The sequence below is a fragment of the Theobroma cacao genome, chromosome 2, assembly GCF_053813885.1.
Source record: "Theobroma cacao isolate CCN51 chromosome 2, ASM5381388v1, whole genome shotgun sequence".
NCBI classification, from domain to species: domain Eukaryota; kingdom Viridiplantae; phylum Streptophyta; class Magnoliopsida; order Malvales; family Malvaceae; genus Theobroma; species Theobroma cacao.
The window spans coordinates 50,157,820-50,174,843 of record NC_142640.1 but is presented as its reverse complement, the minus strand read 5'-3'; the positions used below and the strand labels follow the sequence as shown (position 1 = coordinate 50,174,843).

The 17,024-nt window shown below is 33.8% G+C and overlaps 3 protein-coding genes across 4 annotated transcripts; 1 reads left to right on the top strand and 2 right to left on the bottom strand.

The window, feature by feature from the left end:
• Positions 1 to 6,790: 6,790 nt before the first annotated feature.
• LOC148764395 (uncharacterized) lies at positions 6,791 to 7,564 on the top strand. The gene has a single exon (XM_088803597.1). The coding sequence runs from the start codon at positions 6,791 to 6,793 to the stop codon at positions 7,562 to 7,564; it is 774 nt and encodes a 257-aa protein (XP_088659723.1).
• Positions 7,565 to 8,886: 1,322 nt separating this feature from the next.
• On the bottom strand, positions 8,887 to 11,711 carry ORC6 (origin recognition complex protein 6). The gene is made up of 10 exons (XM_007046093.3): positions 11,451 to 11,711; positions 11,307 to 11,353; positions 11,104 to 11,211; positions 10,930 to 11,010; positions 10,538 to 10,649; positions 10,394 to 10,456; positions 10,200 to 10,287; positions 9,949 to 10,019; positions 9,367 to 9,460; positions 8,887 to 9,260 (listed from the first exon to the last, which is right to left on the bottom strand). Exons 1-10 carry the CDS (start codon positions 11,568 to 11,570, stop codon positions 9,181 to 9,183), a joined length of 864 nt encoding a protein of 287 aa, XP_007046155.3. The 5' UTR covers positions 11,571 to 11,711; the 3' UTR covers positions 8,887 to 9,180.
• Positions 11,712 to 12,358: 647 nt separating this feature from the next.
• Positions 12,359 to 16,383, bottom strand: LOC18610441 (ARM repeat superfamily protein). 2 transcript variants are annotated; one of them, XM_007046090.3, is made up of 9 exons: positions 16,242 to 16,383; positions 15,739 to 15,861; positions 15,396 to 15,593; positions 15,128 to 15,203; positions 14,566 to 14,711; positions 13,727 to 13,840; positions 13,251 to 13,382; positions 12,780 to 12,893; positions 12,359 to 12,685 (listed from the first exon to the last, which is right to left on the bottom strand). In XM_007046090.3, the coding sequence occupies exons 1-9, from the start codon at positions 16,293 to 16,295 to the stop codon at positions 12,635 to 12,637; spliced, it is 1,008 nt and encodes a 335-aa protein (XP_007046152.3). In that variant the 5' UTR covers positions 16,296 to 16,383; the 3' UTR covers positions 12,359 to 12,634. The 2 variants fall into 2 exon arrangements, with proteins under 2 accessions (XP_007046152.3, XP_088659302.1); XM_088803176.1 differs by having other exon boundaries at positions 13,311 to 13,382.
• Positions 16,384 to 17,024: the final 641 nt, after the last annotated feature.

Genomic DNA, 17,024 nt, shown 5'->3' with positions numbered 1-17,024 from the left:
ATTTCCTGCTTCTAGGCTTTGCTCAGCTCATTTACTGCAGTTTCCTATATTCATTTTTACACTTGAAATCTGCTACACACCAGCATTGTCATGTATTGAAACTTTAGTTTCTGGAAATTCTATATAATCTGTAACAATAATAATGTTTAAGATGAAGCAATGAATGCACCAGTGAGCAGTGAGGAAGCAAACAATGTTACAGAGATAAAAACACCAGAAGAGGCAATATCAGGCAGCCCTGAAGCTCTTCATTCATCATCTTCTTCTTTCTGGTAAATTCTCTTTTGAGTATAACAATATATCAATGTTAAGAGTAACATTGATATGTTTTTTTATGTGTTTCAAGGAAGCGATGATAAGAAGAAGCAGAGGAAGGGTGATAACAAAGGTTTTTGAATCCATTTACAGTATTGGTGAAGCCTGGAGGGATTGAAGGCGACCTGACCCTAAACCACTTTAACCAAGTGAAAATCATAGCGTCCATGTTGCTGGAATTGAACCTGGTCATCACTTGAGGGAAAGTAAAGGGTAAAGAACAAATGGTTACTTAATTAGTGGACAGAAAGCTGTTTCCATTAAATGGCGGAGATTAATAAGCAGATGTATCAAACTTAACTATCTATTAACCTCATTATATATAAATAATAATGATAATTATAAATGAAGAATATATAATGACGTTAATAGTAGAAAAAAAATATGAAAAACATATGCAATACAAGTTTTGTTTGATTTTTATATATATAAATATATTGTTAATATTATTAATATAACAAAACAAAGTTTTTTTTCTTTACATCAAGTTTATAAGTTTAAGAGGTAAGATAATATATCACTCACTTAAAGTAAATTTAAATCTCATTCTCCAAATAAAGAAATTGGTTTTTATTTACTTTTCAATTATTGAAAAATGATACGTATATAACTTGTCAATATTATGAAATATCTACAACATAATAAATCTTACCAAATATAATTTATTTTTATTTGTATCAAATATATATAAATAAAAAAATTTATTACCATAGATAGAGGTGGATCTTGTCAAAAAATGGGAAGTTTTTTATTATTTTTTCATAAATCTGAAATTTACTTTAATTATGATTCCAATTTCTTTAATGTGTAATAACAAAAATGAATTTTACATAAAAATTAATAAAATTACAATTTTAATTAGACAAATTGATTTGCAGCTATTTGATATGTTTTAGGAAACTCCTATTTGTTTCCTGGCAGGAAGCAACTACCTCCCTTTTATTACAAATAGGATTACCCTGGCGGCAAGCAACTACCTCCCTTCCCCTTTATAACTACCAACTGATATTTCCAGCTTCTCTGTGATTCTCCAAATTAAGAGAAGCTTTCCCCTTGAAATTTTCCCTAATGGCTTCCCCTACTTACCAATGTAGTGACCTGCGACACGTTGTTTTCCATCGCCTTGAACCAGAATCCCCTTCCCCTACTCCCAATTCCATCCAAGACGTTGAAGTAACCATCACTCTTCAACTCGACCTTAAGCGCCATTATTGCTTAACCAACCAATTCATCGATCTCGACGAGGGTCCTTTATTCTTCCAAGAAACTCTTCGTTTCGATCTCCGTGTTTTGAGTAACCCTTATCGAGCTTCCCTAATTCTTGGTCCCGTGCTACGAAGACATTACATCACCCACAACACTCCCTCCTACGACGCTATCATTGATGATATCATCCGACACGGACGTAGAATCGGAAACTGGAAGTCCAACAAGGGACGTCCAGTCTTGCCCTTGCTCGTAGAGATATCGGGAACACTTGTGCAACACGTAAACTACGAGGAAGACGAAGGTTTGATCGGAAGAGCTTTAGAAGAATCAGCCTCGGAGTTGGAAACAAGCAACTATAACATGGTTCCAGCGAAGGAGTCATCGGTGAAGAAGATGCTGAAGAGGGTTAGCGTCGAAGATGGAGACTGTGATGGAGAAAATATCAAGAAAAGACGCGTGATAGCTGATGAGTGCGTGATATGTTTGGAAGAACTTAAAGTTGGATCAGATGCTTCTCAGATGCCATGTTCTCATACTTTTCATGGTGACTGCATTGAAAAGTGGTTGAAGCAGAGCCATTATTGTCCTATTTGCCGGTTTGAGATGCCGATTTGAGAGAGTGAAGTGTTTATTTTTTCTTTCTCTTGGCTTCTAGTCGAAGAGAAAAAGCTCTTCTAAATTTGGGAGCTTGTAAATTATCTTTTGAAGAGGTTTTTCTCCTTCATTAGTTTTGTTTATATTAGCTTTTGTGCTTCAGGATGTGCAATACATGATAGATATTATTCTTCCCTTATTCTGCTTGAGTATTTTTTCTTCTTTTTTTATGGTCATCAGAATTTGGATTTTTGTTATTTTTTATTTTGCTGGACCAAATAGCTGCAGTTTTTCATCAGCATATTCACCTCTTGGCTCTTGGTATAATTACTTGTTACTGCTCTATATATGTTTTCTGCAATGTCCAAAGGGTAGATCGAAACTGCCAATCAGTTGCAAAGTTTAGCAAGCCTGCTGCACAATCATATTTTAAATCAAAATGCTTCCCATAACTCAAGGGAGAGCTACAAACAGAAGAAAACTTTAGCTGGCTATCAATGAGAATGAGAAAGGTCATTAGTTATACTGAAACAATGATCATTATCTCCCAAGCAATTAAACAACAGCATTAATTCCCAACGTTTTTTTCCTGTTTCAGCTTTCTGCAAACTAGGACCTGGCAATTAACAGCTTAGATATCTGATCATGCCTTACTGTCCAGTTGTTCTGTCCCAAGGGTTGCATTTGAGCTGAGTTCTGACTTTTCCTGTCCAACTCAAACAATGCCTGGTTTTTGAAGTAGCTTCAATTGGTGGGAAAAACAGTGGTACTTTGCCTCTTGTGAGAAGACAATTGAATCATCTTTAACAGTGAAAACAAAAAAAAAATTGTCTTGTATCATATGGTATCAATAATCTAAACAAATTCTGCTAGGACTGATCCTAAAAATAATATCACAGTCCTTCAGCAAAGGTATAACAGATAAAACATATATACAACTGAGGCTGATGGGCTGCTTCACAGGGTTGCATTCTTAATTAAGTAAAGAATTCCTTAATCTCATGCAACTTAATTTGTCAATGTTTCTCCCATTGATAAGCAATCTTTTGCTGAGGGAGCTGCACAAGACAATCCAACTCTAATTGTAGCTGATAAACACTCTCCATATTTGCCAGGCCAATAACTGTCCTTCCTGGTTAAGTATTGAGTGAGCTCCTCTTTAAACTTCCATAATCCTTGAAAAGCCTCGGATCAGCAATCTCATTGCAACGCTGGGCTCCAGCTTTCAGTTGTGGGCTCGTGGCCAGGCTTTCTCGGCTCTTAAATGGTGGAAATAAGCATATAATGATATAAAAAAAATTAATTATAAATGAAGAATAATGATTTTAAGGAAAATCAATGACTTGTACCAATGAAATAGATGCTATGAAAAATTAATATGAAGAAAAATTTTATTTTTCATAAATCCCAGAACTAATTTTATTTTATTATTTTTATGATTCCATTGTTCAATGTGTAATAACGAAAATAAATTGTACATAAAAATTACTAAAATTACAAGTTACAGTTGGACAAAGTGATAATAAGATTTTTTTTTTTTCCTGCATCTAATACTTGATTTTTTTGCTAATAATTAATAGTTTTATTTTGGGTAACTAGTTAATTGCTTTTGAAGAGGTTTTCTTCTCATTACGTTTTGAATTTAAGTATTAATATTTTTTATTTAACAAAATAAAGTATTTTTTTGTACTTTAAGTATTATATTTATAGGTAAGATAATATATCACTCACTTAAAGTAAATTTCAATCTCATTCCTCAAATTAAAAAAATTTCGATAATTTATTTTCTTTTCAGTTATTGAAAAATGATACATATATAATTTGACAATATTATAAAATATCAACAACCTAATAAATCTTACCAAGCATAATTTATTTTTGTTTTTATCAAATACAAATAATTTGTTTTTATTACAATAAAATACTATGAGATAGGGGTGGATCTTAGTGTCAAAAAATTGGAAATTATTTTAGTATTTTTTCGTAAATTTGAAATTTATTTTAATTATGATTCCATTTTCTTTAATATGTAATAACAAAATTGAATTTTACATAAAAATTAATAAAATTACAACTTTACTTTTGAGCTATTTGACTTTGGAAACTTTTGTCTTTGAAAAAAAAAATTAGGAAACTCGTATTTGTTTCCTGACGGGAAGCAACTACCTCCCCTTCATAATTACCAATTGATATTTCATTGATATCAGCAAGGATTTGCTACCGCCATTGCCCATTACTATAGATGCCACTGAGATTTTCACTTGATTGCTCAAAAGAAAACCCTTCCCCTCAACGAATGGCTTCCGCTGTTTACTACTGCAATGACATGCAACATATCGTTTATCAACCTCAGACTGAACCCGAAATCTTTTACCCCACTCCCCCATTTGTCCAAATTGAATTAAACATCGCCCTTCAATTTGGATTCGGGCGACATTATTGCTTAACCGATCAGTTTGTCCATCTTGACAACGAAGGCATGTTATTCTCTCACGAAACCATTCGTTTTGATCTCCAGGCTTTGAAAAGGTATGATCGGATATACCAAATCCTTGGTCCCATGCTAGTAAGACTCGGATTCAACCCCAACGGTGGTTCGTACCATTCTGTCATCGAAGAAATCGTCCGACAAGGAGTTAGCATCGGAACCTTGGAGTCCAACAAGGGACGTCAGGTCTTGCCTTTGCAAGCAGTGCTATGGGGAACGCTTGTGGAACACCTAAACGAGGAAGAGGAAGAGGAGGTTTTGATCGAAAGAGCTCTAGAAGAATCGGCATCGGAGTTTGAATCAAGCAACTATAACATGGTTCCAGCCAAGGAGTCATCAGTCAAGAAGATGCTGAAGAGGGTTCGAGTGGAAGCTGTTGAGTGTGATCAAAAAGTTGAAGAGAAAATCAAGAGAGGCCGTTTGGAAGCTGAAAACTGTGTTATTTGTTTGGAGGAACTCAAGGTTGGATCAGAAGCTTCTCGGATGCCATGTTCTCATATATTTCATGGTGACTGTCTCGAAGAGTGGCTGAAGCAAAGCCACTATTGCCCTGTATGTCGGTTTGAGATGCCGACAGAGTGAAGAGCTTTTGTTTGTTTGTTTTTCTTGCTTCTAGTCGATGAGAAAAACCTCTCCTCATGTTGGATAACTTGTTAATTGCTTTTGAAGAGGTTGTCTTTTCTGTTCTTTTCTTTTTATTAGGTTTTGAATTTAAGCTGAGTGTACATGATGGAAGTTTGCAGTACATGGAATGAATATAGATTACCTTTTTCTGATTTTGAGTGTTTGCATTTTAGTTATTTTAATGGTTGTATCTAGCTTTGGTCTGTTTTTTAATATATTTTCTTGTACTTCTCTGAGGCATTACTAAACTGATAAATATTATTGTGGTCTGTTATTTTCTCCATCTCTTTCATATCTAATTAAGTTGTATTCCAGTTAGGAGTAAGCTGGGGAGGAAAGGCTGAAATCAATGCCTTGTACCAATGAAATAGATGCTATGAAAATTCCAGAAACATTTAACATGGCAGTGTAAATCATCCATGTTCTATATAGATTATGTCTGTCTGTCTGTCTGTAGCCTAAGCTCCTGCTGAATGATTGGTTATTTGTAGTAAGGCAAATTAGCTTCTAACATGACAAACAAACTTTTTGTTTTATCGGCTAATATGTTCAATTTGAAATACAACAGAATGTTTAGACTGGTATGATGGAGGAATATCTTATGGCTAGTAACCTTCTGCACACTAGGAGGCTTGCATTTAACAGCTTAGATTTTACAGTGAATTTTGACATTTTACAGTGTATCAATTTAAACAACAGCATTAGTAATTATATTATTTGGATAATATTTTTTTTTAAATGAAAATTTGGGTATTAGAATTTGATGATACACAAAAATAATTATAAATGAAGATTAAATATTAAGAACATATGCAATCTATATATATGTATATATCATGAAAAACCAATAAATATACAATTTCCAACTAAGGAGAAGTTGAACCCTCCAAAATACCTAATTCAAATGCCAGCAATTTTGATAATTTCAATTTTTTATTTTAATTACCAAACTAATTTTATTTTAAAAATTTTGATTTGTCTTTATTTGCACCATATATAAGTGTGTATATATATATAATTTTCAACTACTGTCAGAATTTAATTGGATAGATGCGGAAACCCATGTCAATTATTGAAAAATGATGCATATATAACTTAACAAAATTATAAAATAAATCTTACCAAATAGAATTTATTTTTTATTTTTATTGAATATATATAATTTGTTTTTATTACAATAAACTACTATTAGATAGAGGTGGATCTTAAAGCAAAAAATTGGGAATTTTAATTATTTTTTTATAAATTTGAAATTTATTTTAATTATGAGTCCATTTTCTTTAATATGTAATAACAAAATTGAATTTTACATAAAAATTAATAAAATTACAAGTTTGCTTTTGAGCTATTTGACATGATTTAGGAAACTCCTATCTTTCAAAAAAAAAAATTTAAAAACTCGTAATCGTTTCCCGTCTGGTAGCAACTACCTCCCCTTCATAATTACCAACTGATATTTCATTGATATCAGTAAGGATTTGCTTCCGCCATTGCCCATTACTATAAATTCCACTGAGATTTTCACTTGATTGTTCAAAAGAAAACTCTTCCCCTCAGCCAATGGCTTCCGCTGTTTACTACTGCAATGACCTGCAACATATTGTTTATCAACCTCTGACTGAACCCGAAATCTTTTACCCCACTCCCCCTTTTGTCCAAATTGAATTAAACATCGCCCTTCAATTTGGATTCAGGCGACATTATTGCTTAACCGATCAGTTTGTCGATCTTGATGACGAAGGAATGTTTTTCTCTCAAGAAACCATTCGTTTTGATCTCCGGGCTTTGAAAAACTATGATCGGATCTACCAAATCCTTGGTCCCATGCTAGTAAGACTCAGACTCAACCCGAACGCTCGTCCGTGCCGTGCTATCATCCAAGAAATCATCCGACAAGGAGTTAGCATCGGAACCTCGGAGTCCAACAGGGGACGTCAAGTCTTGCCTTTGCAAGCAGTGCTATGGGGAACGTTTGTGGAACACGTAAACGAGGAAGAGGAAGAGGAGGTTTTGATGGAAAGAGCTCTAGAAGAATCGGCATCGGAGTTTGAATCAAGCAACTATAACATGGTTCCAGCCAAGGAGTCATCCGTCAAGAAGATGCTGAAGAGTGTTCGAGTGGAAGCTGTTGAGTGTGATCAAAAAGTTGAAGAGAAAATCAAGAAAGGGCGTTTGGAAGCTGAAAACTGTGTTATTTGTTTGGAGGAACTCAAGGTTGGATCAGATGCTTCTCGGATGCCATGTTCTCATATATTTCATGGTGACTGTATCGAAAAGTGGCTGAAGCAAAGCCACTATTGCCCTGTATGTCGGTTTGAGATGCCGACAAAGTGAAGAGCTTTTGTTTGTTTGCTTTTTCTTGCTTCTAGTCGATGAGATAAACCTCTTCTCATGTTGGATAACTTGTTAATTGATTTTGAAGAGGTTGTCTTTTCTTTTCTTTTCTTTTCTTTTCATTAGGTTTTGAATTTAAGCTAAGTGTACATGATGGAAGTTTGCAGTACATGGAATGAATATAGATTACCTTTTTTCTGGTTTTGTGCGTTTGCTTTTTAGTTATTTTAACGGATGCATCTAGCTTTGGTCTGTTTTTTAATATATTTTCTTGTACTTCTCTGATGCATTACTAAACTGATAAATATTATTGTGGTCTGTTATTTTCTCCATCTCTTTCATATCTAATTAAGTTGTATTCCAGTTAGGAGTAAGCTCGGGAGGAAAGGCTAAAATCAATGCCTTGTACCAATGAAATAGATGCCATGAAAATTCCAGAAACATTTAACATGGCACTGTAAATCATCCATGTTCTATATAGATTATGTCTGTCTGTCTGTCTGTAGCCTAAGCTCCTGCTGAATGATTGGTTATATGTAGCGAGGCAAATTAGCTTCTAACATGACAGACAAAACTTGTTGTTTTGTCGGCTAATATGTACATTTTGAAATACAACAGAATATTCGGACTGGCATTTAACAGCTTTGATTGTGTGAGAAGACCAAACATATATTATTCTTCACATTCTGCATCAGAATCCCTACATTTAGGCTTTGCTCAGTTTGTTTACTGCAATGAGAAACGTGATTAGTCATACTGAAGCATTGATCATCAACTCCCAATCTTTACAATGGCACCACCCAAGAGACTCATTCTACCACAAAAGTAATTCCACATGCCTAAATGGCTGAATTCTCAGTGGAGAGTGGAATCAGTTTGCTCCAAATGCTGAAAATAATATGGTTGGGTTCAAATTCTTGCTGGAAGAGTAACTTATAGACATCTCTTTGCTGGGTGCAAAGAGATCATTGCTACAAATGAGAAGTGTTCAAGATTTGCATGGCACCTAAAGTTTTATTCATTTTATTTGTTCTTTAATCTAAACATGTTCTTTCTTTTTAAAGATAAATAAATACATATAATAACAAGAATATCAATCAAATGAGATCTTAATTTTTTTGTTTTTAATCTTAACCTTCTCAATTAAATGACAATCTTATGCGATTAGTAACAACTCAAAAAGTTTGCAAGATACCAACTATTAGGAGAATAAACACCCCCTAATTTTTTAAACATGGAAAGAAAATGGAATTTTGCTGTCATCAAAGAGCAAAGAGAATCAGACTAGGGATATGTCAACCCTAAGGAATCCAATTTGATGTATTAACAGTTGAAGCAATTTTTAAATATATTAACATTTTCCTTATTTTTGAAGTAGTTCTCAAACTTATATCTCGAGAAGAATATTTGCCTGACCTATATCAAACATATAGACACTTTAAGATAGACAAGATCATTTTACAAAACTGCATTTCTTGTAATAACTAATAACTTAACCGATGCAGTTCTTTAATCCATTTCTACCCATGTGAACTTCTAGATATCTTTTTCTCCTAAAATGAATTTCAGCAGGATCAGCTCAAACAACTTGAAAACTAGAAATGAAAACATGTCTCCTATACAGCCTTCAACTCCTGTGTCTCAGGAACTTCCTTCAGAAAGTTAAGACTGGTTTGAGTGGTCTGCTTGCAGGGTGCTGAAGAAAAAACACATACAGATATGTGAAAGATCAGCTATGCTGGGTTTCCTTTGATTGCATCAGTGCATTATAAAGGAAATTAAAAGGGAAATTCTTTCATTACCTTTTGTGCTTTTCTTATTAGATGATAGAACAGATGACTTCCACTCATCATAGGCAACTTTCTCCATTTTCTTATGCCGCTTGTAACTTGAAAGCTGCAAGAGGATTGTGTTAGTGCTATTGCTATAGAAATTTTGCGTTTACTCTAAGATATAACTGGAATGGCACCAACCGTAAAATGAGATTTTTGTTTTTGAAGAACAATATCACAAACTTCTAGCTTTTATCCCTAAAATGATTGAGTCTAATATCAATGATTGCTCTAATTCTGTTAAAAAATGCAAATGCCAGCCTTACTGATCATGGGACATCAAATATTTAAAATCACTAAGAAAGACTTGCAAGACAACAGATGAATAATCCATGCAAAGCTTTGACATTAGAGATTTTTAAACTCTTGAATGACACAAATGGAAGTCAGATCAGGAAGCAAAAATTTCATAGAATCATCACAGTTGTGCATACGCAACCAGTCATAGTCAGAAAATGTTACAATGAAACAGAAGACTTCATATCTAGAATAAAGAAATCCAGCTTTCATCAGACAATTAATAAACTAAAATTCCAAATGCTATAGTAGTACCTCTGGTCCATCATCAGATAAATAACCACCATCATCAAATTTTCTTTTCTCAGGTAACACATCTAGCAGTTCTGCATGCACCAAATAGCAAATTTTAGAGAATAATTCTCTATGTGTGAACATACATGGAGATTGAAAACCAACTCATAGTATTAAAATACAGCAAAAAATGCAAATGTTAGTAACAAGGTCAAAATGGCAACACATGCATACAAATGCCAATTTTAAGGTAAATGGAAATGAACAGTTACCTCGGTTGCCTTTCACCTCCTTAGGATCTTTCTTTTCCTTTGAGATTCCAAAAGCATCATGACATAGATCCTTCATGGAGGTAGAAACCTGTATTTAAAGCTCCAAATCAACGCTCAGCACATTAAACAAACACTAAGCATTTACAAGTTACCACATTAAATGATCATATGTAGTGAGGAACTATGTTACTTACACAAGAAAACTCAGATTCAGAGGTGCCACAAACCTCAATCAACCTAACCTTGTCTATCTTAAGCTGTAAAGCAGAGAATTTATGTCAAAAACATGTAAACACAGGGGAAAAGAACATTTGACAGAAGGATTACGCATATGCTACCTTGTGTTTTTTTGCACACAAGTAAAATGCCACAGCAGTAAACACTGGCCTAGTGAAGTCCGCACTCGCCTGTCTAGAAGCAGGCAATGATGCTGTAAACCGCTCCTTGTAGCTGACATAAACATCATTTAAGTCACTCAACTATTCAATTCACCAATTTCACAAAATGGAAGAAAAAAAAAAGGAACCCACATCACTTCATCTGATAATCAAATGAAAAAAGGTCATCAAAGTGCTGAGGATTGCAATCTTAACAAATTTGAGTACAGTAAAGATAGTTTAAATTAGGGATTTACCCTTTCAGGCATTCTCTCAAACACAAAGCAATCTAGAAGGAAACGGATTTAAAGAGACCAAAATCAAAGAACACATAAAAAGGAAAAGGGTCTTACAGAGACAAGCTCTTCTTCACAAAGGGAATGAGCCTAACACATCCAAATTGAATCCCCAATTCTCTAATATCCAGCGTTGTCCTGAAACACCATTGTTTTTCCAAATTAAAATCTGAATTTACTGGTACTTCAATCTACAATGCAAATTTAAAAGGAAGAAAGGGAGAAACTCACTTGATATTTAGACCATTCTGCAAGGAATTAAAAGATCTATTGTAAGCCTTCTCCGACATTCCACTTAACCTGATAGCTTTCTGTCTATCAAATATAACCTCCCCAAACCTACAAATTTCATAAAAATTACATCAAACAAAACATAGTTAAAAACTCAGAACATATTCAATAGCAAAGGAAAAAAGAAGGATAATGTATGTTACCTTGTAGCAGCAATTTCCAAGCAGATTATAGCTTTACAAACCTCACCCTACAAACAGGAAAAAAAAAAGAATAGAATTAATGCTTCAACGTTTGACTTCTTATCGGGGGTCTAAAGTAAATGAGTAGAGTATGAAAGTACTTACGACGCCGATAATGGAGGAATCAAACTGAACATCGCAGAGGCGGCGCAGCTCCGCCGCTTTTCGAACCAGCAGCTTCTGTTCTGAGAGACCGAGCTTTCTCGCTATGTCTGACAGATCCATATTGGCCCTCTGGAGAAATGGGTTATCGGATTTTCTTTGCTTTTCTGTATTCTTTTCCCACTAATTCTCTCTGGGAACACGAAAGCTGCCTTTTGAAGAAAATGGAGAAATGCTCGAGGAAAGATAACTGACAGAGTTGGCGGGAGAAGCCCGGAATTTGCGCCCTTTTGTATTTGGCACCTTTAGTTTTTTGAATTTAACGCGCGCTGATAGAAACATTTGCCTCTTCACCGGGTACTCTTTGGCGCCAAAAGTGAATTTTGGAATTTTTTTACCGCTTCCATTTAGAATTTATTACGTATTTACCAATTAATCAATTACTAAACCAAAATTATTATTTATTCAATGAAACATTTTTTTATTATTCAATAAAAATTATAAGCATTTCATGTAATAAACTCATATAATGCTTTAATATTTAGTCGAGGATTTTTCATGAAAATTAAAATAAAAATTTTGATTTTAAAATATTTTGTATTAAAATTTTAAAAAATTATAATATGATAATAGGTAATGATATAACATACTAATATAATATAATGACATAACTATATCATTTTTCATCATCTAAATAACATTGTGTCAACATCATTTGATATAAAATAATAATTAACATTTTAATTAATGATAATTAATTAACTATTAATTGTAAACTATTATTTAACCTAAAAAATAAGAGTATTAACTAGAGCAAGAATTTTTGTTTTTTGGGATAAGTCTAGATCAAGATATCAGTATACACATAGACATCTATACTCAAGAGGTATATTTTCAAATGAAACACAAGATTAATAAATAATGCAAAAATGGTAATTGATCCAAGATTACCCATAAATTATACAGTAAACAAATTGTATTTTTCTTATATTTGATCACATTTTTCAGAATACATTCCACACTGCAAAAATCATAAACTTGCCTATTGAGAGCCTAACTTCTGTAATTGAAGCTTGAGCTAAAACCAGAACAATTTGCACCGAAAACACATGGTCATGACCTGTAACTCCGGTTCCAATATCTCCTGAAAAGAATCTGCAGAAACCCATGAACATACAAGTAAATGGCTATTTCGATGAAGTTGTTGATGGTTCTTCTGTCCCGCTGCCATGAACAAGCTGGTAACGAGTAAAAACAAGTCAACATCAGATTCATGATTAATGTGAATTAGAAAGATGATGTACTACAATTCTCAAAGCGATGAAAACATACCAAGGAGCCAATTTGCTCATATGCTTCCAGTACTTTTGGATCTTCTTCATCTTCGTACCCCACTTGTAATATTCTTGGTCCATTGACAGACCAAAAGGCTCTTCGACCAGCCTCCTGCAGAGAAGGAAAAAAAAAATTGTCATGCTTGGTATCATGGTGCAATACCTTTCTCAAAGAAGATGAATAAAAATTCATATAAGAGCGAAGAATACTAATATAACAAGAAAAACCAATTAGTCATGTCACAACTAATCCTATAGCAAAATGTTATAAGTGGAGACTTAAAGGCAAACCCCAGAAGATTTTCGATGTAAAAGCAACAACGTCACAGTCTCACAAACTTTCAGCTAATATTTGAGTGGTCTCACCGCGAAACTTTTCAATTGCTTAAAGGACATAGAATATTAGTTAACAGATTTAACAGCATGTTACACTTAAAATAGGAACAAAAGAAGTATCACTGATTATGACCTGTAAAGTAATCAAGTAAATAGCTTCCAGTGCTTGAACACAAATCTCAGGATCCTTAACTGGTTCACGCTCAATGGAGAGTGCACTTCTAAGCTCAAGTGGCATTTTTGATGTGTCTTGTTCACTATATATCTGAGCAGAGGCCATGAGACAAATGGGGAAAAAGATTAAGGCATGAACTTTTGCCAGAATAAACAAGAAGCGAATGAAAGACATGTCATGAGCTTTTGCCACATTAAACAAGAAACTAATGAAAGACGTGTAACAACATCAAGAAATGATGTCATAACACTATTTTCAGGTGCATAAACAATGCATTGGTCTATTAGTGGCTATCCTCCTGAACATAGAACTAAAATTTAAGTGAAACAAGTATACACAGCCAACAATGATGCGATTTCTTAAGACTACACTCTTATTATAAGCCAACAGAAGATAAATGCTTTAATCTACCAAGAAGCTGTACAAAAGGTTACCTTGTTTCCAGCAACTGGCAGAAGCAGAGCTGGCCAAAGAAACTCTGATATCAAGAGTAAATTCTGTAGCTGATTCTCTGCTTCAAAGCAGCAGTTCCTAATAGTTCCAGACACCTGTAAGCACACAAACAACCTGCTAATCTCTTGACAAGCTAAATGAATAGGTCTAGTCAAGAGCGAATTGGTTATATTTGCAGAAGCTTGGCTACTTAAGCTTGATTAGAGCAAGCTTTGTACTTGAACACATGGTTGAACAGAAACTATTCACGAGCCTAATCAAATTCATCTACCAAACTCTATGCAAGCCTACTATTGATCCCTCTGTTTTGTGTATCAGCTCTTTCAATTTCCCCTTTGGATTAATTTCTCACTCATTAAGCTCTTATAACAGTGTGATGCCTGTCTCAACTTAAGCTTAGGTTGAATTATAGGCAGGCTAGCTTCCAAGAAGCCTACCATTAGCCCCCTTCAAATGGTTCATTTATCAAAGACCTCTACCAACAAACAACCGTGAACAAGCAGACCTTGTCCCATTAATATCAATTTGGTTAATGCACCAATCTTTTTTCTCTCTCCCAGCTTAGCAAGAGTAGCAAATTATCTGAAAGAACTAATATGTTCATCCCAATAATGAATTAAAGAAAATGTTCGAATCACAGGATCCTAGAAAGGGCTACAAATAACTTTTCAAAAGGTTAGAAAAAGTTTTCAAATTTTTTTGGGCCAAGCATAATGCAAAAGGACAAGAAGTAGAAAATTAAAAGAAAAAAAAAACTATTGTCGATGATATAAGAGTAACACTAAAGAAACTTACTGCTTCATTAATCACTTTTACATACCCCTTTCTTTCTCAATGGACCAGATGAATCAAACTGTCTAATAATCTGCTTCAGCAAGCCACGCTTAGGATCCAATAACATCTTCCTCCCCGCTTCTTTCTTTGAGATGTTTACAAGTATTGAACCAACATGATCAAAAGGATCATCTGGTTAATGTGTAACAAAGCAATGTGAGGCCAATATTTGAAGGAGATAAATACAAGTACAAATATTCTTGAGTGCAAGCCAACAACTATTAAGGAATAAAAGAAGGGTGAGAAGGGGAACTAAAATATCATTTCTTAAAGAGCTAAACTTAAGAATTCTAAGTCAGGTGACCTTTTATTGCACCATAGAGGGAGTCTCAACTAATCAAGCACATATTTCGAAGATTTTTTGACACATTATGGAGGACTCACTGACTAAGATCCTAATGCTGTTGCTTTAAGACACAACCTGAAATCTTTTGCAGCCTGGTTATATAACAGGCTCACAGGCAGAGTGCTTTTTATCTTTTAAGTATTTACATGATTAGACGGTCTGAGGCTACAAGCAAACTTAGGAAAGAAGATGTAAAACACACCACCGGCTTCACTGGATCTACAGAATGATCTCACGAGCTTCATTACATAAAGTCCTTGCATCTTCTCATCTCCAATCTAATAAGCACATAAAGTCTCTCGATAAGTCATTAATCTTCCCCAAGGATAAGACATAAATAGAATGATAACGAGATAAGAAACTATATAAACACAGACCATTTAATATAAATGTTGCAATTTTTAAAAAAATTTTGACTTTACAGATGTCAAATAGGATTGGTATGAGTCATAGGACATGAAGAAAAGCACCTGAAGCAAGGAAGTAATACCATCATCCAACTGTGTTAGATTAACTAGGAGCATAACCAGCACTCGAGTAATGCTAAAGCCTGGCTTATACAACAAATCCATGGCTATTTTAACCATCCCAATTTCAACCATCTTAGCAGCCAGTTCTGCATTTTGTGACAGATTTACAAGAGCTTCAGCAGCCGGTTCTGAAACTTCCTGCAACATTTTTACAATGAGAGAACAACTACAAAAAAAATGCACTTCAAATCAAAATTTTAGGTGCTTGTGTTAATAGATTCAAACATTTTTCAATAGGATGCACTAATGATTAATCTAAACACGGGTTTGTGAAAAAATACACCTTATCCTCACTCAAAAGCCGAGACAACGATGGAAGCACAGTGTTGGCGTAATTGGAAAGGGAGTGTAAGCCATCCTCAGATCCCGTCAATCCCCGTACAATATCGACAGCCGCCTTCTTCACCTAAGCAGTTCACATCAATCAATATTACTATAAGTACTTAAAAACAAAAGGGTATAGTTAAAAACTCAATTAATTAAGCTTAAAAACAACAACAACCCTTTATTGATAAACTTCTATGTAAGAGATACATGACACCATAATTTCTAATAGTTCAAAAAAAACTAAAGCTATGGAGTAAATGGGATTTTCATGTATGAAATGACCCAAAAATTTAATGTTTAGCTTTGTTTGGATGCTGACAGGTAAATAAACATAGAATAGAACTCGAAATCTAGTTAAAAGGCAACGTGAACTAAAAGTAAAACTCAGTTTAGAGAATTTTGCATCAAATTTCTATAGGCGGGAAAATGGAGGGTTAAGGAGAATAGGCGGGAACTTACTGGAGGAGAGGGGGCAGAGAGGAAGTCTATCAGTTCTTCAAGTTCGGTCGCCATTGCCGTTCTTCTGTTGATGCTCGCGAAGCAGCGCACAAATTACAAACGAGTCACCCTGGAAGCCTAACAAATTTGATGGTTCAAAACGACTTCGTTCTTGAAGGCGTGTAACTGAATGGGCGAAACGCAGCGTTTTGTCATCTAATATAAATATTGGATATCCAATTGTTATAATCTTTTTTATAATATTTTCAGTATCTTTGATTTGCAAAATCAATAACATCAAAATACATTATTATTCAATTAAATATCAAAAAACAAATTATTATGTTTCGTAATCTTATCTATTTTTTAGTAACATTGATACGATATTCAATAACATAAGATTACTGAAATAATAAATACATAGTTATTGAATCTTTAATAGTTTTTATTATGAAATATTAGACACTTGACTATTGAAATATCAAATTGTTATATAAATTTCTCAATAACTTTATTTACATGATTCATAGTTATTGAAATATTAAATATAAAATTATAGAATATCATATTCTTTAATTATTGAAATATTAGATACTATGAAATATCATATAGTAACCTTAAAGCTCATGGTTAGTTTTCGTAATTTTTATTTTTCTAATAACATCATGTTACGGGGTCATTACAAATTTTTCAAAAGACTAACTAAGTTTAAATCTAACATTGTATAACTTATAAATCACGAATCTACATTATCAATTCAAAATATCTATCTTATTTTTTATGGGATCCGTAACATTTTACTTT

Bases quoted from the DNA above. Each gene is read 5' to 3' on its own strand.
- LOC18610441 (XM_007046090.3), bottom strand. From the start codon at position 16,295: ATGGCGACCGAACTTGAAGAACTGATAGACTTCCTCTCTGCCCCCTCT. The intron at 15,594-15,738 runs GTGTATTTTTTC...AAAATGTTGCAG, and splicing joins GGCTTTTGAGTGAGGATAAG to GAAGTTTCAGAACCGGCTGC. The intron at 15,204-15,395 runs GTGCTTTTCTTC...TGTGCTTATTAG, and splicing joins GTATTACTTCCTTGCTTCAG to ATTGGAGATGAGAAGATGCA.
- LOC148764395 (XM_088803597.1), top strand. From the start codon at position 6,791: ATGGCTTCCGCTGTTTACTACTGCAATGACCTGCAACATATTGTTTAT.
- ORC6 (XM_007046093.3), bottom strand. From the start codon at position 11,570: ATGGATCTGTCAGACATAGCGAGAAAGCTCGGTCTCTCAGAACAGAAG. The intron at 11,011-11,103 runs GTGAGTTTCTCC...ATGGTGTTTCAG, and splicing joins CAGAATGGTCTAAATATCAA to GACAACGCTGGATATTAGAG. The intron at 10,457-10,537 runs GTAGCATATGCG...TCTGCTTTACAG, and splicing joins TGTGTGCAAAAAAACACAAG to CTTAAGATAGACAAGGTTAG.